General features: G+C 45.9%; 1 protein-coding gene and 1 long non-coding RNA gene across 2 annotated transcripts in view; one reads left to right on the forward strand and one right to left on the reverse strand.

Annotated features, from left to right (window-relative positions):
• Positions 1-5,289: 5,289 nt before the first annotated feature.
• LOC144366626 (uncharacterized) lies at positions 5,290-25,579 on the forward strand. Its single transcript, XR_013425715.1, has 3 exons — positions 5,290-5,721; positions 13,719-13,791; positions 15,829-25,579. It is a non-coding gene; the product is annotated as an uncharacterized LOC144366626 (long non-coding RNA).
• Positions 21,694-26,380, reverse strand: part of Tapt1 (transmembrane anterior posterior transformation 1) — a 54,325-nt gene continuing 49,638 nt past the window's right edge. Inside the window, exon 14 of the mRNA XM_078021113.1 lies at positions 21,694-23,859. Coding sequence (XP_077877239.1) covers positions 23,630-23,859 — 230 coding nt within the window. The 3' untranslated portion in view covers positions 21,694-23,629. The remainder of the gene's footprint in view (positions 23,860-26,380) is intronic.

Here is a 26,380-nt window from a genome sequence, read left to right on the forward strand (position 1 = left end):
ATGGCTGATGACACGATGACCAATGTGGCCTAGGCACCTTCTGTGTTTTTCATATCCCCAAGGTCACTACTTGACCCAAGAAAGCTCTTGCGCCCTGGTACATGACGTCTGCATTGGAGACCATGCCACCGTCTGCATGTTCTTGTCCCACACATCTGTAGGTTGAAATACTAATCCATAAAGTGATGGTATTAGGAGGCGGGGCCCTAAGAGGTAGTTAGGTCATAGGGAAGATCTCTTGGGAATGGGATTGGTGCCTTATAAAAGAAGTTGAGACCCCCTCACCCTTCCTGTGCCTTCCTGGAAGTTCCACACAAGACGTTTGTTGGAGTTGCTGGGACAGAACCTGCTGGTGTCCACTAACACCCATTCTCTCCCTCTTCAGAAAAGAACATCTCACCTTTAGCTGAGGCCACAGCTGAGAGGAGCTGAGGGTGGACAGGAGCAGCAGGGAGTACCCAGGAGGACCCACCTGTCCTGGACCTTTCATTCTCCAAGTCAAGTTCAAGGGGGGAGTGCGTCCCTGAGACCACCCTCAATGATTCACCAGAAAGATCACAGAATTCAGCAAAGCTGTCTGGTGCAAAGTTATGATTTATTGTAGTGAAAGTGATATCATTGATGGTGAGAATCAATCAGGGCAGCGTTCCATCCCCAGATGCGAAGATTGAACACCCAAGAAATGCCAAGGCAAGCATAGAAAGTTAAGTTTTGTATAAAGGATAGAACAGAGATAGACTTCTCCAAGAGAAGCTGGGCCCAGAGCTCAGTGTCCGAGGAAGTGGGGGTGTTCTGTCCCTTTTATACATTTTAGAATTTCTTTCTTCTCATTGAAGGATATGGAAATGACACCCGCACCCCACTTCACACTCAGGACAGTGTGTGGCCCAGGGAGAAGGAAGGGAGAGAGAAGACAAAACTTTGATCCTTCCAATAAATAATTTCTCAGTGACAAAACAAACCCTGGAAAGAAGAACTACACATCAATCTTAATCCTGTGACAATACAATGACCCTTGGAGGTCAAGATGAGCACTGAACTCTGAGCCCTCCAACCTTGCCCTGTAAAAATACTGCCTAATATAAACCTTGGCCAGTAAAAGCAAGTTTCAGAAGTTAGCAACCTTGGGCTATTAAAGTCTGCAAGGATGAAGTCACCTCCCATTGTAATCTATATAAACCCATACCTCTCCTGTAATTGGGGCCATTTTCTTCCCAGAAAGTGAGACCCTCTGATGCCTAACTTTGCTGCTGAATAAAAGGCATAGATGATCCATGAAGTCTGCTCCTGTCCCAGTTATTTGTACTTTCATTATGATGCCAAAACCATTTTGGTGGTTATTTTTTATTACACTCTTGGCCTCTCCTCCCCACATCCTGCCTACATTACCAAAGTGATGGGTGACCAAAAGGTGGGCCAAAAGTGGAGTCATCCAAGGGCAGGAATGAAGCCACCCTGGGGTCCAGGCAGGAAGGGTGCCCTTATTAACAGCTTCTCTAGGGAGGAACCATTCCCTGGAGGCAGGTCACCTTGACACAGGTGGGGGAACAGCAGGAAAGACTGTGGGAGATTAGCATTTGATTTCCTTTCCTTTTGGACCAGTCCCTTCTTCCCTATCTAACCCAATTATCTACATTGACTGTCTTTTTGCCCCTCAGCCTCAAAAAAGCACAGATAGAAATCAGCAATGGTTGAAACATACAGGAAGTGCAGGGGGTCAGGCATGAGCCTCCAGGTGTCCTCTCCCAGTAGAACCATGTAGACAAGGATTACTTGTCCCAGTAAGGATGAGCAGCAACCTGGATGGAGTATTGCTAACTGGGAAAAATCCCCAGTGTTGGTGTCCAGAGTTTTAAACTGGGGGCCAGCCATGTGGACACAGCAGACTTGCCTACATGGACGACTTTAATATGCAGTCTGTCCCCAAACTGAGTCCAGACTGCTTGGCCCCAGAGCCCCACCATAAGTCACAGTGTTAATACAGTTTGTCCAACACAGTCCAGACCCTAAGGCAAAGACATTCCAATCAGGCAGAACATTCCAAAGGCTGAGGAGTGACCTCCCACGTGGGGGCAAGGTTAATCTCTGGCACGCCCCACCCCTTCTCCAGCTCTACAGCCATTCTTCCAGGCCACCTGGATCCTCTTGATACCTCCTGAGGTGGGCACTGGGGCTACTGTGGTCTCTGTTTTCCCAATGAGTCAGCTGAGGCCCAGAGAAATCTAGAAACTTCCCCAAGGTTATATAGGTTGTTTTCATGCTTGCGTGTCTGGACACTAACTCAGTGTCCTCTTGGTTCCACTCAACTGCCAGGGGCACAATTGCTCTAAGGTTCCAGCAGCTGACCAGAAATAGTCATTGGAAAGGTCAGAAAACCAAGGTCAGCTGGACCTCACTGCAAATATTTGGGGACCTGAATGTTTTCAAACTTCATGTCTGACTGATGAGATGGAACTAAGAATTGGCTCTTCACGGCATTCCCAGGAGAACACGAGGCAGCTTTCATAGATAAATAGAGGTTTCTGTAGATTTTTACAAGTGTCCAAAAATACCCTCCCTTTTCTATGTTGGGGAACTAGCCAGCCTTGCTAGGAGATGTGGTATTACCAGGGGGATCCCTGCATCCCAAGAAGTGGAAACAAGCCTTTAGCCCTGACGGGTGACATCCCTAAGCAACTGTCTTCCACTCTGACCTAAAAGTAAAAGTCCTTTGTGGTGCCCAAGCCTTGTCTCCTAGCCAGGAAACAACTCACCCCCTGTCTCTCTGCCAGCTGGTTCCATCTGCTGCCAATAGCTCTGGAGAGATGATTGCCAAGGTAACCATGAGGCCCCGTGGGTTGGGCAGACACTGACACACAGCAGCTGCCACTGCTGGGCACACAGCCTGGGCCCTGCTCTGGAGGGATCATGGGGGCCCTCTGCCAGCTGAGGCCTCAGAGCTGGGGCATCCAGGGCTGCCTGGAGAAAGCCTTCTTGATCTCTGTTTTATTTTGGTTGGATCATGGATACATCTCGTCCAATTGGAGAAACTGAGGCCAGAAGAGCTAAAAACCTAAACTAAGTGGTCCTGAAATCAACTCCAGTTCTCCCTCCTTTGGAAGTGACTTCTTGATGCAGTGGGACTCTCTCAGATTCCATAGGAAGGGGCTGGATACTACTATAGGGGATGATTAGAAATGCCAATCATTCAGCAACCACTTACTGCATGTCTACTGTATTAGTCTACTAGTCGCTGCCGTAACAAATTACCACAAATATGCTGATTTAAAACAATAAACATTCATTCTCATGCAGTTCTAGAACCCAGAGAATCTTTTTTTCCCCCTTTCTCTTTTTATTAGAGCTTTATAGTTATACATAGCAGTTGGGTTCATCCCAAAAAACTTATACATGCATGGAAATCCACTTCAGTTTATGATCCCCACTTTTACCTCTCATCCTCCCCCTCCCCTTCTCTGTCCTCTACTACATTTCCTTTCGCTTGTCTACTAATTTATATTTGAGTGGTTCTTTATATTATCGTCTCCTCCCTCCCCTTTTCCTTTATTTTACTCTAGATTCCACATGTAAGAGAAAACATTCAATCTTTGAGTTATTGAGTTTGGCTTATTTCACTTAGAGTGCTATTCCCCATTTCATTCATTTATCTGAAAGTGCCACAATCATCCTTTTATCTATTGACGGGCATCTGGGTCGATTCCATGATTTAGCTATTGTGAATTGTGCTACTGTAAACACTGAGTGGCTGTATCGCTGTAGTATGTCACTTTTAGATCTTTTGGGAAAATATCAAGGAGTGGGACAGCTGAGTCCTGTGGTTGGAGACCAGAAGTTCTTAACCAACTTGTTCACAGGGTTGTGCTCTCATGGAAGGATCAAGGGGAGAATCCATTATTGCCTTTGCTAGCTTCTGGTGGCTCCAAGTAGCCCATGACTGTAGCTGCCTTGCTCCCAACTCTGCCTCCATCTCACTTGGCATATCCTCAGGTCCCCTCCTGTTCCCTTCCCTTAGGAGGACATTCGTATTAGATTTAGGGCCCATCTGAATCCAGGATGATCTCAATTAAAGATCCTTAATTATGTCTGCAAAGATTCTTTCCCCAAATAAGGCATGCTCACAGGCTCTGACGGACTTCACTTGGCAGAGGTGGGGAGCACCATTCACTCTGCTACATCTACCATGTGCCCAGCTCTGCTTAAACCCCGGATGCAGGAGGAAACAGGCAGACAGGCTCAGCTCTCATGAAGTTTCTATGCCAGTGAGAAAGAAACAAACCAACAAACTATAATTAAATATGCTTTCATGTACTGAAAATGGCTCTGGAGAAGAATTAAGAAGGATAAAAGAAGACCATCCGAGTGGAAAATGGTTCCCTTTTGGGTAAGGTGTTCAGTGAAGCCCTCTTGGTACAAGCAATTGAACAGGAGGGGGTCTTGGTTGGCTCATGTCACTCCCACATGCACAAATTTCTATTTATCCAAGTTCAGGGGCCTGGGAGGCAACCGTATGGAACCCTGAAAAGAAACTTGGTAAGTGGTCTTCTACGCAGGATGCAGTGGTTTGGTGCAATGTCTTGCAGCCCCGTGGCTGCCAGGGGCTGCCAGCAGGGTGTGTGCCAAGAGTGGGTTGGGTCATGAGACCTGCAGTCACTGGAACTCACTTTCAATACTGTCACTTGTGGAGTGCTTGCTATGAGCTAGGCCTTTATCACACATCAAGCATGCTGAATAATATTCCATCGTGTATGTATACCACAGTTTCTTTATCCATTCACCTATTGAAGGGTATATACACAACAGAATATTACTCAGCATTAAAAGAGAATAAAATTATGGCATTTGCAGGTAAGTTGGAGAATATCGAATATCATGCTAAGTGAAATAAGCCAATCCCCAAAACCAAAGGTCAAATTTTCTCTCTGATAAGTGAATGATGATCCATAATGGGGGACGTGGACATGGGAAGAATGGAGGAACTTTGGGGTGGGCAAAGGGGAGGGAGGAGGGGGGAGGAGAGGGACATGGGGACGGGAAAGATGGTGGAATGAGATGGAAATGATTACTCTAAGTACATGTATGACTGCAAAAATGGTGCGACTCTGCATCGTGTACAACCAGAGAAATGAAAAGTTGTGCTCCATTTGTGTACAATGAAATAAAATATATTCTGCTGTCATGGATTTGTAACTAATTAGAGAGAGAGAGAGAGAGAGAGAGAGAGAGAGAGAGAGAGAGAGAGAGAGAATGCTGAGTGAAAAAAAAAACAAAGAGTGGACTTACCTTGTATGTTGTGATTTCCTGAGTTCCCCATACCAAAGACATTGTTCTCGCACATATTCTAAAAAAAGGTGTTGGACACATTCCCCAGGAATGTCCAGATCTGCAAACATCTGTGCTCCTGGCTCACTGCCCCCTTCACCCTCCACCAGAGAAGAGGAGAAATTCAGATCGAGGATGGAACACGTTATGGACTTTCTCCTCCTCTTCTGAAGGGGAAGAAAAGAGGCTGACCACCTCATCCTGAGGGGAAGGAGTTGGAGAAGAAACCCTGAGTCAGAGAGTTGAGGGGTGGGTGCCAGCAGACCAGGGCTGGCATTCAACTTGGCATTGAAAGTCTACTGGGCCAGCTGAAATGCAGAACCAGGACCACCACAAGACCCGAGCAGAGTTCAGTGACCACTCTGCATGACAGCTCAGGCTGGTGAACTTTGGAGGCCGTAAGTGAGTACAGCCCCTGTTCCCAGGGCTCTCAGGGTGCATGATCGGGAGTGATGGGGGCAGCCAGGGGGCAGCCAGGGGGCAGCCAGGGGGCAGCATGCGTTCTCACATGCTGGCCAGACCAGAGGCTTGTGAGTTCTCCTGTGGGCTAGGGAAATACAAGGAAGGAACCAGACTAGAGCCAGCCCGGAAAAAATCCTGTCCAAGACGGCTAATGAAGGCTTGGGGACTCCAGAGTGAGCCACTTGTGAGGCAGGGGTTGGGGGGAGGGGCAAAGGACAGTCAGTATAAATAATAAATGATTGGGTCAGATCAGATCGGGAAGAAGAGGGCTGATTTGAAAGGAAAGGAAATCAAATGCTAATACCTCCAGAGCCCTTCCCACTCCTCCTCCTCCTGTTGCCAAGGTGACCTACAGTCCTGCATGGAACTGTTCCCCTCAAGAAGTCCTTCATGAAGTACCTCCCGGGCAGCTCCTTTCCTGTCCATTTGGGCAGACCTGAAAGGCACTCCTGGAAGACTTTCTTCCCCACCTTTTGGCTCCCTTTTTGGTCACTAGTCACATAGGCAAGATAAGAGGAAGAAGAAGAAGCCAGACAGAGATTGTGTCCCTCCCCCAAGCCAGCAGTGCCAGGTGGGGGCAAGGACGACTCGGGGCCGTGAGATATCTCAGAAGAACCCGCGGAAGCACCTCATGGGAGACAGAGTACAAAGAGCTGCTAGGACGGGACTGGATTATGTCCCCTGAAGAGACATGTTGGATTCCTAATCCCTCAGTACCTGCGATGGTGACTTCATTGTGGATGAAGATGTGCCTGGTGCCATTAGTGAAATGAGGTCATACCCACGCAGGGAGGGCCCTTAAGAGAAGTGGTCTTAGATTTCCACCATCCCTTGGGATTTTCAATGTGCTTAATGTCCTCAGAAAAAGGAAGAAATCTGGACCCAGACACAGGGAGGAGGGCACAGTGTGGCCCCGCCACAAGCCAAGGCACACTAGCATCTGCCAGGAACTGGGAGAGGCAAGGGGAGATGGCCAGACCGTGCAGGGAACCTCTCACTTCCAAAAAATGTGAGAAAAAAAATTTCTTTTGCTGGAAGCCACCTGATCTGGGGTGCTTTGTTATGTCAAGCCAAGAAAAGTTAACAAAGGAACCAAGCTTCAGGCATCTGCCAACCAGCAGGAACCCATTTGCTCCCCAAAATTGTTAGTTCAATCTGGAAGGGGCAGTCAGTCCCCCAGGGACAGTGGCCCTGAGATGAGCCTTCACACCTGGCCTCCTGGGCCACCCTCCCTCAGCTCTCAGAAGGAGCTATACTGGGTGGGAAGGGTGCACAGTGTCCCATCTCTGCTGTGTCCTGTCTGAGCTGGGAGAGAGAACTCCTTTAAAATGGATGTGACAGGAAAAAAAGGAAGAGGAACAAAGGAAGATCGAGATGACTTAGCTGGACGTGAATCTTTTGACTCTCTGAAAATGGCCAGAAAAAGCTATGAGATCTATCTACAGGGTGGGAAATTTTCTCAAAGAGCCAAGAACTGGAACAAATCCACAAGAAACACAAAGGTAGAACCATCTGATGGGTCCTGAGCCATGATCCTCCCCTTGGCCTTAGAGAGAGCCAGAGCACCTCTGTAGAAGCCGGAGGCAGGAGAAGTGGTCTTAGATTTCCACCATCCCTTGGGATTTTCAATCAGTAGAAAGAACACCCCGTTCCAGGGTTCCCATTGTCCAGGGACTGAAACCTAACCTGGAACCCAGTCACCAGGGGAAGAGATCCAGGCCTCAAGGAAAGGCAAAACAACTGCTCTGGCAACAGCTCTACTTGGCAGCTGGCCAAAGAAGGTCATCTCTTTCAGGAAGGCAGCCCTTTGGGATGCAAAATGTGGTGCAAACACCAGTGTCAACAGGGTGAGGTTTCTTGGCTGATGACCTGGTGTTCCAGGCACCCTGTGGGCTTTGTTCCTGGCCAGGGCTACCAGGAAGCAGACCCCCGCCCCCTATGATTTTGTTTGTTTGTTTGCAGTGCTGGGGATTGAACCTAGGTCCTCGTGAATGTCAGGCAAGAGCTCTACCAGTGAGCCACATTTGCAGTCCTCTGTTTTAGTTTTGGGTAACAAGGAATTGGGTATTTTTGAAAATTATCTGTTGGGGAGTGCGGAGCCCTAGTCTGGGCCTCTAGGAGTGTTTAAAGGACACTTAGTATTTGTTTTTGCCATAGAAATGACTGTTATGAAGCAAGGCCTTTATTATACTCATAGATCCCTAGAAACACAAGTGGGGAGTGCAGGGTGGGTCACGAGGCCGAGGGAGGGGGCTGAGGAAGACAGCCTTTGAGTGGTTTCCACTGGAAGGAAGAGGCAAGGCAGGGAACCAGGTTTAGGATTGGGCTCTGGAGTATGGGACTGTCCCTAGTTGTCTGATACCTGGCCTTGGGGCCATTAGTTCAGAGGACAGTGGCCCAGAGTGTGAGAGCTGATAGAGGAGAGGATTGGAGGATGGGTCTGGGTCCTGTAAATGAAAGGCCGCAGGCCAGACATTTGCTCCCCAAATTGTTAGCTCAATCTGGAAGGGGCAGTCAGTCCCCCAGGGACAGTGGCCCTGAGATGTCAAAGCTCCTGGGCAACTTAATGAGACCCTGTCTGAAAATAAAATGAAAAGGGCTGGGGTGCAGCTCAGTGGTAGAGCGCCTGCCTAGCACGCCCGAGGCCCTGGCTTCAATCCCCAGTACAGAAGAAAGAAAGAGGGAAAAAACCCAACAAAACAAAAACAGAACAAAAATACATTGTGAATGCCAAAAGGAGCCATCTCTTAGACCTGTGGAACCCACACATTAGGTGGGTGGGGAGGGGTTTTACAACACTCGGGATGGTGAGGAAGCTTCTGGGCTCCGGAGGGTTAGGCGACACACATGAACAGCTTGCAGGGTTGAAGTGTGGACGTCCTCAGTTTTCAGTGATGGTGGCTTCTGCTTTGGGGATGTTTTCAAGCCTGTAGCTTGGTACACATACAACGGTCACATCATGAGGTTTGCACTTAAAAAGAAAGAAGCCTGAGTCATTTGACAGTCGGAGACATCTGGAGCTGGGAGCATCCATACAATGCTCCCCAGAAACGGAGGACTGATGGCACACGGCTGCCCTGAGAGGCTGAGTTCAACTGGGGCGCTGGGGCGCAGTTGGGATAAGGAAGCCAGGCTGCGCCTCTTCTCTTCTTAAGAGCTTGGGCTTTGCTTAGAGTTGATATTCTCATGAGGGGGGAAAAAAACAACCATCTAGCTTCACTTGCTTAAAAATCACTGATTTGGGAGGTTGCACAGATGGGCAATAGGTTATTAGGCCCTGGCTTTGCTGTAGATCACACCTCGGTCACGGAGGTTAGGACAGTACAGCTGCCCAGGTCTCTCTTTCTTTTGCTGAAAACACTGACACCTCCCGTGGGCCTGAAGATGACTGCTGGGTGACGGGAACAGGATGAAGAGACTCCGCACATTTCTTTATACTGTCTGTCTCTTTTGTGGCCTTAGCCTTCAGTTCGGATTCGGCCCACCTGTGCACATAGTGGACATGCTGATCACAAAGCCCCTGTGTCTCCCACAGACCTCACTAACTTCTGCAGACAGAGCTGTGTTTTAATGCACTTTGGCTCATAGAAATCCCACCCAAGGGGGCTTTTGGCTTGTAATGGGTTTCGGTGACACACCTTTCACAATTTCTAAAGTGCGGCACTTCCATTAGGAACAGTCAGTGTATAAAACCCACCACCCCAGCCCTGAGGATGTAAGCCATAACAGGGAGCTCACGGCAGGCGTGCGGAGGATGTGGAGAGAGTGGAGCCCAAATGCACCCACAGCGGAGGGTGGGGCTGCTTTGCAACACAGCTGGTCAGGTCCTCAGAAGGCTGAACAGTTACCACAGGGCTTGGCAAGTCCGCTCCTAGGGACGCAACCAGGAGAATGAGAATGGATGTCCTCTCTCCAAGAGGCTGTGCCTCAATGTTCATGGCACCACTACCCATAACAGCCAACAAGTGCAACCACCCAAAGTCCCATAGAAAAAGTGCCATATCCATTCGGCAAATAGTATTCAAAAAGAAAAAAATAAAAAAAGGATGATGTACTGATGCAAGCTACAACGTGGATAAAACCTTGAAAATACTATGCTAAGTGAAAGCCGTCAGTCACAAGATGATGTGCTGTGTGATTTCACTGGGAGGAAATATCTAGAACAGGCAATGGATAGCTAGAGGGCAGAAGAGAGGTGGCCAAAGGCTGGGGCAGATAGGCTGAAGAGAGACTGCTAATGGGTACAGGGCTCCTTCTGGGGTTATTAAAGCATTCTAATACTGAGTATGGCAATGGTAACAAACTCTGTAAGTACTCTAGAAAACATTGAATTGCATAATTTAAATGGGTGACTTGTGCACCATGTGAGTTATATACCAACAAAAATGCTTAAAAAAATCATCAAAGTTCTTCATGTGGATACTTATAGAAGTTTTATCAATAATTGTTAAAACACAGAAACAACCAAGAAGACCTTTAGTGGATGGATGGATAAACTGGCCCATCCATCTTATGGAATATTGTTCAATGCTACAAAGAAATCAGCCATGGAATCATGAAAAGGCACCATGAGTCTTATATGGGAAAAAAATCATTGAAAGACTGTGTGGTGTACAACTCCAACTATGTGACATTCTGGAAAAGACAAAAGTACGGAGATAGTAAAAAGATCAGAGTTGCCAGGAGTCAGGAGGGTGGGAAGGATGAGTAGCTGGAATAGAAGAGATTTAGACAGTAAAAGTATTCCTTACAATGTTAGAATGGCATTATATATATAAATGTCAAAATCCAAAGAACGGACACCACCAAGAGTGGACCAGTTGGAAATCATGGCTCTGTGATGCAACAATGCAGTCTCATGGACTGTGGTAAGTGGTCCACTCCGGTGGAGATGTGGCTGGTGTGGGAGGTGGTGTGTGTTCAGGGCAGGGCATGTGAGAACTCTTAGTAGTCCATGCTTGATTTTGATGTTAGCCTACAACTAGACTAAAATATAAAGTCTGTTTTTTTAAAAATCACATGATCATGTGGTTCAACAGTTTGACTGATGTTCTTGGTATCTTGGTAAATATTTTCTTTTCATATAAGTAGTTTCACATTATAGTCTCTTAGCCTGTTTTTTTCTTCACTTAACACATTGTGAACATTTCTCTATATCAATAAAGATCTTACTATATTTTAAAATATCTGCATGGAAATCATCGTGTGGCTGAACTATAATTTAAATAAACTCAGCATGTTTTAGACATCATCATCATTCGATTTGTTACAAAGAGGATTGTCAAAACAAGCCCTCTACGTTCTTAGACTAAATTCTTAGAAACAATAAAAGAGTGATATTTACTGAGTGCTTACTACATGTGGGAAATGGAACCAACTGCCTCATTCAATGCTCAGAGAACCTTAGGAAGCAGGTACTGTGATTAATCCCATTTTACAGATAAAGCAGCTGAGACTTAGAGATGGCAAATGACTTGCCTCAAGTTAAACAGGCATTGACAGTAGAGGCTGTAACCAAATTTAGGTTTATCTGATTCTAAAACTTGAGCTGTTAATCATTTTGGACCCCTAAATGTAATGAAGTAGTTCATGTTTCTTTTATTTATTTTTTGGTACTTTCTTTCAAATAACTCTCCAGAAAAGACATATTAATTTATCCTCCCTAGTAAAAATGCAGAGAAGTGCTCATAATCCTCATCAACACTGGTCCTATAGTTCTTTGTAATCTTTGTGCTAATTTGATAAGCAAAAGAAGTCTCAATTTCAATTTGTGCCTTTTAGTTTGTGTGAGATATTGCATATTTTGTTTATTGACTGTGAGCCTTTATGCTTTCAAGAATGAACTGGTGAACATGGCCCTGTACCACAGAAAGGCTCAGATGGAGGATACAGGGTAATGGGGCTGAGGGTCTACAGCTAGGTTACTTAAGACTTACATCTTCTCTCTGATTCAATCTTATCTATAAAAGAGGGTAGATTTTAACAGTTCCCAGCTAAAGAAGCATGTGTGCCCAATGCACCCAGAGGACTTCAGCAGACTCTGGTCACTGTAAGCCACACCCCAAACACACAAACTCGTATGGTGTGCTGTAACTCCCTGGCTGCCCAAACACAATGAGATCATGGGATTCAGGCTCTCTGTGAACTGTAAATGGCTATTTAAAAATAAGCCATTTATCATTTGATCTTAACAGCAGAAAGGAAAAATGGCCCAAGCTGGGGTGAACCTCAGGGTTGGGAAGTTGGCTTTGGTGATCTAGGCCGAGTTCATCAAGGCATAGAAGGTTCTACTTCTCAGTTAGGATGCCACTTCCACATTGAGATAGAGCCTTGACCTTCAAATGGGGTCGGTTGGCAGCTTGCTAGGGGGTTATCCTGTGGCCTAATGAGATAGTGGGAAGTAAAAGGACTTTTGCAAAGTGGAGGAAAAGACTGTGTTGGCAGCAGTCATCTATGTCAGAGTGACAGAGCTAATTATTGCTATTTTAGTTGGGAAATCACAGGATCTTAATTCCCAGTGGCCGAGAGGTCTTTTCTCATGGGCATCCCACGAGACAGATGCTTCATGAACAGGGTTTCTGGCCCCTCAGGGGTGGTGGGACCAACCTGGAGCCCTGCGCCAAAGACCTGCATTTGGGTGAGTCTGGCCTTGGTCACTGGTGTGGGAGGTGTGACCAGGGCAGGTCACCTCACCTTTCCAGGTCTTTTTTCTCCTGATCTGAGAAATGAAAATGATTAAACCCATTTCACCTGTTAAGTAGCATAATTGATAAGAACAACATCCAGAAAGTATTAGGCCCTAACAAAAACGCACAGATTTATCAGCCTCATCGTCACATTTTGATCATTTCTCTCAACTACTAGTCTTAGGGGAGCCCTACCTTAGCAGACAGTGGAGATTTGTTTCTTTGTTTGTTAATTATTGACCACTGTTTTCCAACAAGTCTTGGAGAGAGCAGAGAGGAATAAATAGTACATCCTTATTTCCATAAATACCACAGTGAGTTTTAGAGGGTGAATTTCGTAAAATGGCCCAAACATGAGACCATTCATCCCTTCGACTGGAGAAGGAGAGAGGAAGGGTACCTGCTAAGACCCTTATTCCTTATTCCCCGTAACCATGCAGCAATCCTGGGAGGGTGATTTCCAGTGCACTCACAGAGGAGAGAGCTTCAGAGAGGTGGCACTGCTTGACCAAGGTGCCATGTTGGAAGAGGTCACGCCTCCCTTCAGACTCTTCTGATTCCAAAGTCCACGCTTGTTCCACTACTTCCTGTGGTCTTCCAGAAAAGAGCCCATTTTGGAGAAAAGGAGATTGAGTCACCCAACATCTGTTCCTTAAGAAGTTAATCTCCAAGAGTTCTGAAATCTCCCAATAAAATGTAAATCAGGGAACAAATCTTCCTCAGGTTCACACACGCAGTGACCCCAGGCAGAGTGACCATGGTTCACAGGATCCTGGGCTGTAGGAGGCAGCTGAGAGGTCACCTGACCTCTCTGCTTCAGGAAGGTGCTGCTCAGGTCTGTGGCTGTCTCCCGTCTTTATACCTTATTCCTTTGTTGTTGTTCTTCTTCTTCTGAAATAACTGCGGGGGAAGGGCTTGGTCTTTCCCACTTACTAGCCTGACACCTAAAAACAAAGACTTCAGTAGAGTCCTCTGAAGTCCCAAGTCTAGCATGGATTCAACGGACAAGAGAATGGAAGAGAAGAGAGCACTGAAATTTACATTACCTCAGGACCACAGGACGGGAGATGTGTCAGTCACTAATTGGTGAATGTGTCCAAGCATCTATCCTCAGGATAGAAGCAGAGAAGGCAGAGGCCTAAAATAGTTGGGGAGCCTCTGATGCTCTATAGTTTTGCTCTACAGGAATTCAATTTTTCTGAGACCTAATCCAGAGCCCTCGAATATAATCTGTTATTTCTCCATCCACAGCAGTCTTTTCTCATGGGCATCCCACGTGAGAAATGCTTATGAATCGGGTTTCTGGCTTCTTATCAAAGACCTTGTAAGTACTTAACATGCTAAAATTTTCTTTCTTCTTTCCTTCTTTGTAAATAGCATATTGCAATTGATTTCTGAGTCCCACTGAGGACCTGGCCTAATCCAGGTATAGCCAAGAATTTCTATTATTTTATGAAATCATTTGGATGCCCTAAAAGATTGATTGAATTCCTTAAATTTTTTCAGTCATCAAGAAAAATACCAACATCAGAAAGGATACTTAGAGATATAAACATCACTAAATGATGTGAAAGAAATAAAAATTGCTAATATATAATAGCAAAAATATTTATTCATATTCTTAAAACTAGGTCTCTCTTTGCAATTCCTATCAAGTTGGCAAAACAAGGTAGGCACTCATCCAACTCGGGGCTGGCAAGAGTGTGGGGCTTGGGGCACATTCAGACGCTAGTTGCCTCTGAAAGTCAATTAGGTAACATCCAGCAAAAGCCGCTTGGTCCAAGGAATTTCTGCTCTGGGAATTTATCCTAAGAAAATAATCAGAAAAGTGCCCAATGCAAAGGAATTGGTTAAACAAATTATGGTCTGGTCATACATGAAATTTTATGCAGAAAATATTTTAAATGATTGACAGGGAAGAATGCCCACCATGCGTAAAAGAAATGGAAGATGTTATAAGATGTCTTACCAGATGCCTGTGTCTTCTAATCAGCATGCATGATAGAGTCTCTCTGAAATACATTTGCACATGGATGCCAAATCTGTGTATATAGCATCAAAAACTATTTGGAGGAACATGCACCAAATTAGATGGTGCATGTATGGGTATTCCTTTCATAGCCTCCACCTTTTTGTTAACTATCTTCTGCCTTTTCTATAGCAAATGTGTATTGCTTGGGGATCTAAAGTGATAACTGCTTTTAAAATATGTGGTATTTGCCATTGCTCTGCCCACCCTTCCCTCCTTAGCATGGACACTGCCTTGCTGGGCATATTCTGCCAGCCGACTGAGAGCCCTTTTTATTAAGCACTTGCTGATCTATGGTTACCCCCCTTTTTTTTGATACCAGAGATTGAACCCAGGGACATCTAACTACCGGGCCACATCACCAGTCCTTTTTATTTTTTGGAGACAGGCTCTTGCTAAGTTGCTGGGGCTGGCTTAGAACTCACAATCTTCCTATCTCAATCAGCCTCCCAAGCCACTTGGATTACAGGGTGCCCCACCATGCTCAGTGGGGGCCCTCCATTTTGGCCCTAGCACTGCACCTGAACTATTGCAAAATCAGTTTGCAAAACTATTGTTTTTGTGGTTGGCACATGGGCATCTCCGGTCCTGTTATGCCCACCTTTCAATCTTGAGTCAGAAGTCAAGGAAAGACTATTTGGAAAGTGCCAGGCATCACAGAAGTCCTTGTTGTTCTGCCTCTTGCTTTATGGTTCCTTAAGAAGAAAGAAGATGGCTCATTGATATAAGCAGGATAACCAGAGTAATCCATTCATAATCCAATTCTAAAAATAACTCTCAGCAAATCCCATCTATGGAGAATTAGAATCGTATGAGAGTCTGGAAAATGTGAACTGAAAGGAAGGCAGAAAGAATGGAAAATCTGTTAACTGTGCATGCTTTTGTTAGAAAACGTTTTAAGGGGAAAAAAGTCTTGTGGGTGTTGGTCGCAGCTCTCGTGCAGGGTGGTGCTGAGGTCTGTAGGCATATGGTGCTTAAGAAGCAGGGCTCTGTGATCAGATAGACCAGGGTTGAAATCTTGGCACTGTCACTGCCCATCTGGGTGACTTAGTTGAGAAAAGAGCCTCCTGAGTCTTAGTTTCCACATCTGTAAAACAGGGACTTTAAAGGGACACTGTGCAGATTAAGTGACACAATGAATTAAAAGGGCCTTTGTTATGGTTGGATCTGGAGTGTCCTCTAAAGGCTCATGTGTTGAAGACTAGGTCCCCAGCTGGGGATGTTGATGGGAGCTGGCGGGAACCTTAGAAGTGGGGCCTGGTGGGAGGAAGTAGGCAGTGTGCCCCTCAGGGGCATCCTGAGATCCCTGCCCTTCTCTCTCTCTCTTTCCAGCCACCACTAGGTGAGCAGTTTTGCTCTGCCAAGCCCTCTCCTCCACGGTGTTCTTGCTTCAGGCCTAGGAAAAAAAAAAAAGATCAGAGACTATGGATTAAAACCTCTGAAACTGTGAGCCAAGATAAACCTTTCCTCCTTTAAGTTGATTTATCTTTGGTGTTTTGTGGAAGAGCTGCAAAGCGATGAACACGGCCTTGTAGGATGGATTGTGGTCAATGTTTAATAAGTACCGATTGAAACATTAATAACACTATATCTTTTATTTCAAGACAAAGCTAGATGACAACTGGTTAGGGGTGCAGGAGAAATGAAGCTTGCCCTAGGAGAGAGGGTAGATGCCTTTGTTGGAGCCCTTGGATACCCAGATTCCATCATCCTAGGACCTGCGCCAACTCTGAACCTCTCTTTGAAGGAGAAATGAGAATTGCATTCATGCCCATTGTATTTGCAAGGGAAGGTCATGTTCCTTCCTGCTGTGACTTTTAACTGGAGAATGGTGCTAAAATTCGGATCTTAGATGTCTCTTAAAGGCCCTTCAAAGGCCAGGGTGGCACTCCTGGACCAACCTTCAGGAGGCAGGAGGCCTTTGGGTCATTAGGCTGTGCACTTGAAGGGGATCATGGGGCTCCAGTCTCTCCTCTTCCTCTCATTTTTTGCCCCCTGGCCATAGTTTTGCCCCTCCATGTGCTCCTATCATGATGTGCTGCCTCAGGACAGGCCCAAATGACCAGGGACTGAGACCTCCAAAACTATGAGCCAAAGAACCCTTTCCTCTTCATTGTCTCAGGTATTTGTTACAGTGACAGAAAGCTAACAGATGTAGAATCCAAACTCGCTTGGCATTAGTTCATCTCACCAACAGCTTCTCTTCCAGTCCCCAATTCTCTGTCCAGCCCTCTTTGACAGGTGAGCTCAGCCCAGTCTCCTGCTGCTCAGCCCAGGGCTCACAGATGTGGCCCTTCCACTTTCCCTTAGGGAAATGTAGTTTTCATTCTGCTCCCACCCCCAGCAGGGGCCAGCCTGACTCTAGGAATCATTCTGGAAGAATGACAGAGTTGAGGGGTGTTGGTCACCATGGTTATCCAACAAGAAGCAAAATCCAACGAAAATCAGCTTTGCCTGCTAGGCAGCGTCAGTATGGAAGAAGCAGAAGGAGGAGGCTGGGTTCCGAGGCTCTGTTCCGGGTCTGGATGGCTGAAGTATGCTGTGGCGAGGTGTCTGCAGAGGCTGGGCAGCTATGCCCGCGGCCGGGTGGTTCCTAACACTGCCCTGGTGTGACTTCAGGTCCACCGCGCCAGTTCACTTCTCAAGAGCAGCCCCTCGCTTGCCTCCTGCATCCCATGACGGCTGCCTGCCTCCACTTGTCACTAGTCCCTGGACTCTTGGAGCTCCACTTCTCTTTGTTACACTTCACATTGCGGCACATCACACCCAGGTCCCCAACTGCCTTGCATTTCTGTCTGCTGACTACAGCCCGCACACACCTGGGCAGCCGTGTGCTTGCAGGTCCTGTGTCTCCACCTGAATGAGTTTCCTTCTCTTTGTGCAGTTCTTAGCTCCTATGTCACCTTTCTCTCATCACCCAGTGCCAAGGAAGCCTCAAGTCCTAATCACATTTCCTGTTCTCTTTGTAGCACACATCACCTGAAATAACAGCCCAGGGCCCACATCATCTGTGAACTTCATTGGAATCCAAGCTTCTGGGACCCTGCCCACTGGACGGTCTCCTCCCAGAGTCCCCTGCAGAGCATCCTGGGCTCAGTCCTACTTAGTGGGAGTGTCTGTTTATGCACAACTCCTTGATGTTACAGCTTTGGAATGCCCATGGCATCTTGACCCAGTGCATGTGATTTCTGTTGTCTTAACTGAAAACTTCTGTTTTCTGGGGATGGGGACTGAGACCTGAGTGAGCAGCAGGAGGAGCAGAGGGGGTGGGGGGAAGACTAAGAAGCAACTCCTCATGGTCCTAACACTATTCTGTCTCTGTCCAGCTGCCTGGCCCTGAGCAAATGATGGCAAAGAACTGTAGGTTTTAAGTCAAATGGAGGCATCTGCTAGAGGACTTCTGACCCTCGAATCCTATTTTAGTCTTCCCAGTCTCTCACTCTGGGAAAAGTAGACAGTGGTGTGTTTGGACCCATAATTCTGAGGTCCAGACCCTGGGCAAGGACAGGGTTATCATGTTAGTGTGCCCCAGAATCACCTGGAGTTTCTGATTTGGCAGGTTTGGGTGGGACCCCGAGATCTGCATTTCCAACCTGTTCCAGATAGTGTGGTGTGGCAGCCCAGGGCTCACATCAAGAAGCCCTGACCTGGGCATCAGGCAATGGTTGTCAGCACTTTGTCACTCACCCCTGCACTTACCCGGTTTCAGGTGTGTTACCTCACTTCATCCCCACAACCCTGAGAAGTGGAAACCATTAATCCTGGTTTACGGATGTGGAGACAGGCTTGCCCCACACTGAGCAAGTACCTGATGGCAACATCACAGCCAGCCGCCCTCCCTGAGCTGCCTAGAGGGGCATGATCCTTGACATGGGTCATCTAGGTTACCCTGCCTGCATCCCTGACGCCTCACCTCTCTGGTGCGGATGGCCCCAGGTGCCTCTTCAGGGGGCCTCCATGTCCTCTTTTCCCTCTTCCAGAAAATAGCTGATAGCATAGAGAGGGAAAGTGCACCAGCTTGGGGACGGGGCTGGCCTGTCTGCTCTGTTATTTACTACCTTCAAGTAAGTAAATGACAACTGGCTGAACCCTTCTAAGGTGCAGTTTCTTTCTTTTTTTTTTAACTTGTAGAATGAGATAAAGTGTGTACTTCACAGAAATCTAAAGATTAAGTGAAAGTTAGGTGAACGGTGAACAGAAGCTATTAGATAACAACCCTTTATGAGGCCACCGGCCTGCCTTTTCCAACAAATTGATCTGATCATAGCACTAAGTATCTTACAAAGATTTTTTCATTCGACAGTTGTAACAATCCAACTTAAAATCCCACTTACACTCCTCTGTCCTTTGCCTACAAGATCAGAGCTAAGATCCTGAGCAAGAGTTACCTCACCAATATCTAGCCCCTGCCTGCATCTCCATCTTGCTGGACTGGAGCTTTCCTCCTCACGGTCTCAGCCCCAGGCTGGCAGTTACGCACCTGTGTTACCAGCCAGTGGCTGAACCCATGCAGTTTTCCGCCTTCCTCCATGCCAGCCTCGCCCTTTCTTCCCTCCTCATTCACCCAATTCGTACTCCTTTTCCAAAGCAGTCCAAGTACACATCCTCTACAATGGTGCCTGTTTTATTCACCCAATACTTATTGGCTGCCTTCAGGTGCTTGGGCTACAGCAAAGATTGTGGCAGAACCTGTCTGAATGAGGCATTCTGCAGTCAAGAGGCCTCTGCTCATGATTGCACACCAGTTGCTGGGTTTGTTTAGCAAATGGTCCCCTGACTAGACCACAGATAAGCCACGTGATCACAGAGCATTGCTTATTTCTGTGCTTTGCAGAGATTGTGCAACTAATACATATGGTATAAGAAGTCTGACAAGAAGATATTCGTGCATTTTCCTTGTTATGCCTGCTTAACCTTAACATCAGCTATTTCTGGCCTTCTCAGTTTACATTCTTATGTAGACGTATCTAAAGTGAAATGAGAATGTGCTTCCTGAAAGGAGTTAGTTTCGAAATTAACCTTAAGCTTGCTGCTTTGCAGGTTGATCACCTGCAGGAGGTTATTCATTCTGTGATTCCTGCTCTAGTCACTCAACTAAAATGCCCAATGTGCTCTATCCCCGTTTTCTCACCTGCCAAAATGAAAGTTGCATGTTAAAAGCAAAATGCACAGCTACAGACGCCTGCCTTCCTTCATGCTGCATGCCTTTACAAACCGCCTGAGTGCAGGTTCCCTGCAAGGTAGAAATGGGCCTTCCCCTCGCTTGATGTATGTTTACCTAGCTTTTCTTCTTGTCATTTAGAAAGGCAATACCTTGTTTGCTCAGCATGTCAGTATCAGCTGCTTCCTACAAGCCAGCTTCTCAGGCCACTGAGACCACCTTAGAACTCCTATCTCTTCTGAATGCCTCCCCTTTCCATCACACACATTCCTTGTGCCAGGCCACTCCAGAGCGGTCCCTGGCTCACAAGGCCCAGTCTACCTGGGCAGGGAGATGTACTCTCCTGGCTTACTCGGCCCCTTTGCTCCCACTTCTCCAAGCCTGGGCTGCACCCACAATTTGCTCTCTTACTGTGGACTTCCCTGAGAGATGAGCAACAAGGCATGTCTTTAGTTAGGTAAGGGTATATGAGCAAACAGGGCTCTGCCACTTCTGAGCAAGTTCAGCGTTCAGTTCAAAGGTGCTGGGAGTCTGACCTCGGAAAAAGTGGGGCAGAATGACCTCCACCTTCTCCCCTACAGTACTTTCAGAAGCACATGTTTGAGAGTTAGGTCTAACACCTCTTCTTTATGTGAGGATCTCGCAGAAGACCCTTTCACATTCCTCAGTGTACTAACCGGGGCTTCTTTGCGTTAACACTGACCCGCCACACTCAGTGGCTTCAAGCCAAAGGCATTTCCTGTTTCTCCCCTCTCACATCCAGTCTGAGTTTTCTCAGGTGACCAGCAACTCTGCTCTTCACAAGCATCAGGGACCCAGGCCCTTTCTCCTGAATGACTTGCCACCCAAAGTGCATCTTAAGATCAGGGAGAGGTCACCACCTTCTCTAGTAGCTGGTAGGAAGGTGAAAAGGATCTGTCACTTAAGGTTTCTGCCCTGAGAATGGCATACATCCCTTTAACTGAACCCCCTGTCAACTAGTCACATGGCCACAGGAGACAGCACGAGGGGCTGGGAAATAGCCCCTAACTAGGAGGCTCAAGGCCCAGCTATGACCCTATGCATTTGTCCAGGAGAGATTCTGGGAACAATTAGTAGTCTTTAGTGAAAAAGCACTTTTTAAAAATTTCTAACATTTATTTCTTTTCTACCTGTATTAAAAAATTATTTATTTACTTATTCTAATTAGGTATATATATGCATTCTGATTCATTGTATACTCTAACATTTCTAACTTTATATAATTATCTTACTTTAATAAGCAGATATAACAAGAAAAAAATCAGCTGTATGTAAAAATGTTAACAAGCTACATTTATCTTAGGGCTGAAACAAGCCTGGGAGGTCACTTGGTATTGCACTGACTAGTTGCTGTCAGTCTTCGCCAGGAGGTCAGGGGCCTTGCTCGTTGCTGACCCTAGTTCTCAATGGTTTTGGACACTTGGGTTTCTAAACAAATCTGTGTGGAAAAAATACATATATGAAGTTGAAAATCAAACCATAGTGATTTTAAATTACATTGGAACTTATCACCTCTGCTGAGTTATTAGAAGTGGCAGGACAAATTCTGAGGAGCTAATCATAGCAAGTTTCTTTCATGCTTATGTATCATGAGTATCAAGTCTAAACAAGAAGCCTGGACAACTCATGAACAACATATGGTATTTGCACTTCCATTCCAAAGGAAAGGCTAAGAAGGGTCCAAATCATGCAGGGCCTAAAGCCCTACCCTGAATGTGGCTCCCAGATATGGAAAGCAGCACACGTGTGACATTCAGGACCCCTGCAAACCTAGACACCTTTATGTGCTGAGAGGTATTACAAGGTCTTGGCCAGGTCCAAAACTATCGTTTCAAAGACAAAAATGAAACATTTTGCCACCATCCAGGACAAAAGAATAATTAAGACAAATTAAGATTGTCAAATTAAGACAGTCCTATCATTTGTAAATTAGGAAAAAATTCTTACTGTAGAGTGAGTGGGAAATCCACTCCATCAACACAACAGTAGACGTCATTAAAATAAATTCAGTGACCTTTTTAAAAAAGATTACAAAATTGAATTTATTGAGTTTCACACAAGATGCACTTATAAAATTAGTACTGAATGCCATTATGACAGAAGAAACGAGTATCATCCCACACTCCCAAGGGCATCTGCAAAGGAAATGAAAATCTGAAGATGACAGCACAGTAACAGTCATTCAAGCAGAACCGGTAGACCAAAGCCACGCTCTTGCTCTGAGCCGGGCTATGTTGGCAAAAGCTCTCTCCAAACCATTCCTATTCACCATGAGCGTTGTTCCTTTTGTTGGTGAGAAGGAGATGGAAAAAAGGTTTTAAAATGGGATACACTGAAACATACACAAAGCAATTAAAATGTTCATTTTTAACTTAAAAATACATCTCGGTTTCACAAATGTATGTCTGTACAATCTCTTCAACATCAATCTTCAGATTTCTTTAGTTTAGTGCAAAACATTAAAATTCACTTTTGTATTTCAAATGAACAAGCCAAAGCATTAAAGCTTGCTTTATATTTTACCCAGGACAGACAAATCACCCCAAATTTGCCTTTTGCATAAATATACTTGAAACATTTGCATAAAACAATTTCAAAAATGAAACACCAATAGAAATAAAGTGATCAATACCATCTTCTGGACAGTTCTGTAATCAGAAGTGGTCAAATTTTTATAGAAATGCTGAAAGGATTCTCAAGATAAAATGGGGTGGAAACAACCTGTCCTGTAATGTAGGCTGTGACAAGCAGTAAAGCAGAAGTGGAATCTTAATCTCCAACAAAACCAAAAAGCACCCTCTGATTGCTGTTCCCAACATCCACAAATGCCTCCCACACCCAGACGTGCATCCACACACAGACACCCCTATTCACTTTCACAAGGGGCCCTCTAACAGCAGAGGCTGGCCTACAGTGTAGGCACGGTCCCTGGCACCTGCCCATGCAGAACCCAGACCCCGCCTGGGCACAGGTGCACTGCTGACGAATGAATGAAGAATACATCTTATAAGCCCAAGCAAGAGGATGGTGCCTGATCCACTTTGAATATTTACTTTGAAACTGTTACTTAAAAAAATCCAGTTAAAGTTGATAGTTTTGAATTTTGTACACTGACAATTTTTCAGCTTATTCAACACCAAATCCTTTAGCTGATGAAATGATTAGTTTTAAAGCAAAACCAGTTAACTATACCTTAAAGTTAACACTGCTCTGCCTTTTCAGTAAAAAAAAAAAAAAACTGCCTTTTTATAAGGGAATTTCTATTTTATCCTCTGCAATTAAATGAAACATAGCTCACATTTTGCTTTAAAGAGTAACCTGAAAAATTATAAAACATTTTCTCAGTGATGCATAACCTTCATTAATTAATTTTTTTTAAATAAATGAAATGGCTTAGGGTGTTTTTTTTTCTCTATAAAATGCTACTATTCATCATGTCTTATTTAAGGTAGCCTTTTATTCTGATAAATTCAGATATATCTTCAAGGATTATTCTGGTGGTAAGAACATTTATCTTGACTTATGTTTAATAATTTTAATGCTTTGGCAGATGAAGTAAAGTCTGAAAACTGTCTATGAAAATGGTGTGACTGGAGAGTCATCATGGTAAGAGCTCCACAGCTGTCCAGGTGTACATCTGCATTTTGAAGAGGCCTGGAGACAATGCCACACTCTGGGAGCCCAGGTGACAAGCCAAGAGCTCTTGCTCCTGGCCACACGGGAAGTGCTTGTCTCCGTCAAGTTTCCCAGAGTCGAGGCCAGAGGTTGCTGCTGTTCCGTGATCGGACCTTTGGCCAGACCACATTACTGGAAGAGAGATACTAAGATTTGCTTGCCATTAATAATTTAAGTTTTTAAATAAATATTCAAGTGCCATGTTTAGCATCGGTCTGTCCTGGCAGCAGAGCACTTGCTGCCCAGGGCCAGCATCCTCAGCACAAGCCACGGAATTCAGTCAATTCGGTTTCCACAAATTGTGAACCTGTCTATCTCTAACAAATCTTTCTTTGAGGATCTGTGTTTTAATTCAGAATTTTCCTGTGTTATGTCCTTTTCATCACCATCTGGAGTTGTCAGAAACTGATCAGAACTGCTGGTCACAAGTAGTGGTATGACATTTTCCTTCTGATGAGCAGGCTGGCTGGTGACTGAGGCAGACAGGTTTTCCTCTGTGGAAAGTCCTATGGAAAAGGAGAGCCACTGAATTAGAAAACAGGTTCCCCTCAATTTACAGTAACCATGAGCTCCTCAATACCTGTGTTTTCAGTAGTGCTGAAAACAGTGTCCATCTCCCCTCTTTGGAAAAAACAAATGACCAAAGTGCACACTGGATAAGCAGCTGTGATTTACAATAAAACTCAGAAGCTGCCCTACTGTTCACTCAAGATTTTCAGGAAGGGTGCATTATTTTGATCACGTCACACAAAAAACACTGTCACCCTGTTCTGAAGAGACCCAACTCTGATACCAAGGCTACTTCCTAAATGGCCATATCCTAATGTAACTGTGGCCAGATCTGAAAAACAAGCCTTGGCTCCTCCACTCCGGCTGCTGTAGTCATTGTAGCTAGACAGAGGGCAGAAGCACTGCTCCAGAAGTCCAGGTCAGTGGGGAAACCCACCCATCACCCAGTCAAGTCCCCAGTGTTTGAATTAAGCCACAGGGATCCCCGAGCGTGGCCTTGAGGACAGTGGGGCTGGGCTTGGGCATGTACATTTAATCCTTTTGAGATTGTCTTCTTTGGGCCAAAAAAGGAACTGCTCACAAACTGCACCTATTACAAGTGCGATGAGTTTTGCCATCTGCATACACCTGTTGAACCACGGCCATCATGGAGGCAGTGTATGCACCCAGCTGCCTCTTGGGGTACCCTCCCTCTAGCCCTGCTGTATTCTGTTTCTTTTAGAATGAACGGGGTTAACTCTGATGCTGTCTTGAGCATGGCCCCCATCTACCCTTTCCTGCTTGACTTCATCGCCCTCCAGAATGGACTCTAAGTCTGTGGTCTCCTGACTTCTAGGACATTCTTTGCAGACACTGGTCTAATTTGTACTGCCCACTACATGAGCCCTGATCCGACGGCCTCACATTTTATATGCTTCCAAGTTTTATCTGTCCACGTTAGAATCCTCTTTAAACAAGACTGACACTTATTAATTTCTTACTATACATAAGAGAACATGTGTAGACCCACTATGAGCTATCTAGTTAGGTGAAATGCAATCTTACTAACAGTACTCCATATATTCTTTTTTGTGTGTGTGGGGATAGGGGATTAAACTCAGGGGCACTGAACCACTGAGGAACACCCCCCGCCCTATGTTGTATTTTATTTAGAGTCAGGGTTGCACTAAGTTGCTTGGTGCCTCGTTTTTTTGCTGAGGCTGGCTTTGAACTCTCCATCTTCCTGCCTCAGCCTCCTGAACAGCTGGAATTACAGGCATGCGCCATTGTGCCCCGTTCAATATGTTCTTTATAATGAAAAAATTAATTGCAACTTTCTATTCCAGCTGTTCAGCTCCCCATGAGGCACATGCAATGAGCACAGCCTTTGCCTCTGCCCAGACTCTGGCCCAGCTGTCACCCCTGCTGTCAAGAGCTCCCCAGTTGCGATACAGAGCTGCCAGCTCTCTGGAACCTCCTCAGGCCTCTGTGACTTCAGACAACGCTGGCCCCTTCCCTCATTATCCTTCTCACCAGATCCCACATGGCCTATTTCTTCTCATCTTTCAAGATATAGTCCAGGCAAGGCCACCTCCAGGAAGAATGTGCTCCCATGCCCACCAGTCCTCTCGCCCATCTGGTTCTCACTTGTGTCACCTCCCACTGGCGTGGAGGTTCACCTGCATTACCCTGCACACACTTGCTCCTCACATTTAAAAATAAACATATAAACTCAAAGTTGTATGAGCTGACACCTATGTTAAGAGGGATGCCATCCAATGCAAACATTGAGCCTGGCCTCTGCCCTTCCTTGGAACCCTCAGGCAGATACCTGGAACCACCCTCGCTCTCCTCTCTTCCTCACACTGTATCATCTACTTCCCTCATCTTCCAGACCTACCAGAATGTGGCCAGGCCCTCTGCTCATGCCACCAGACCTGCTTTGCCAGGCAGCCTCCGCTCTGCAGCTGGCCTGGGTTACTCTCCTAAGTCTGCTCTCCCACCAACTTGAGAATGATCCTCTGGGAACACCAGCTGCACGTCCACCATGCTAAACCCTGCCTTGGCCCCTTCCCACTCTGAGACCAAGCTGAGGTCTCACAAAGGCCTGGCCTTTGTTGTCCTTGAATGTACCAAGCAGCTCTGCTCAGCGCCGTCCCCACAGCCACAGCTCTTCCCTTTGAGGGTCCACCTCAGCTCTCTGCAGCTTTCCACCAAGCCACCTGGCAAGGTGCACACTTTTTTCTAACCCCCTCCTCCCGACCATGTAGCATAAGCTCCACCAGAGAGGGGCGCTGCCATTCCCTGCAGATCTCCTGGACCTGGCATGTAACAGGCTCAGAGGAACCTACTGACAAATGAACGAACCAATGTAAAAACTCAGAGCTCTGTGTCAGTAGACCTGTGATATAACTGTTAAAAAACCCAACTATTTAAAGTGAAAAAATTCTTTAAAGTCTGCTACACGTTGTCAAACAGCGACTTTCATTAGAAAGAGTTCAGACAACTGGCTGAAAATGGTTAGGGGTGATGAAAAGC

Source organism: Ictidomys tridecemlineatus, chromosome 9 (genome assembly GCF_052094955.1).
Source record: "Ictidomys tridecemlineatus isolate mIctTri1 chromosome 9, mIctTri1.hap1, whole genome shotgun sequence".
Taxonomy (NCBI): domain Eukaryota; kingdom Metazoa; phylum Chordata; class Mammalia; order Rodentia; family Sciuridae; genus Ictidomys; species Ictidomys tridecemlineatus.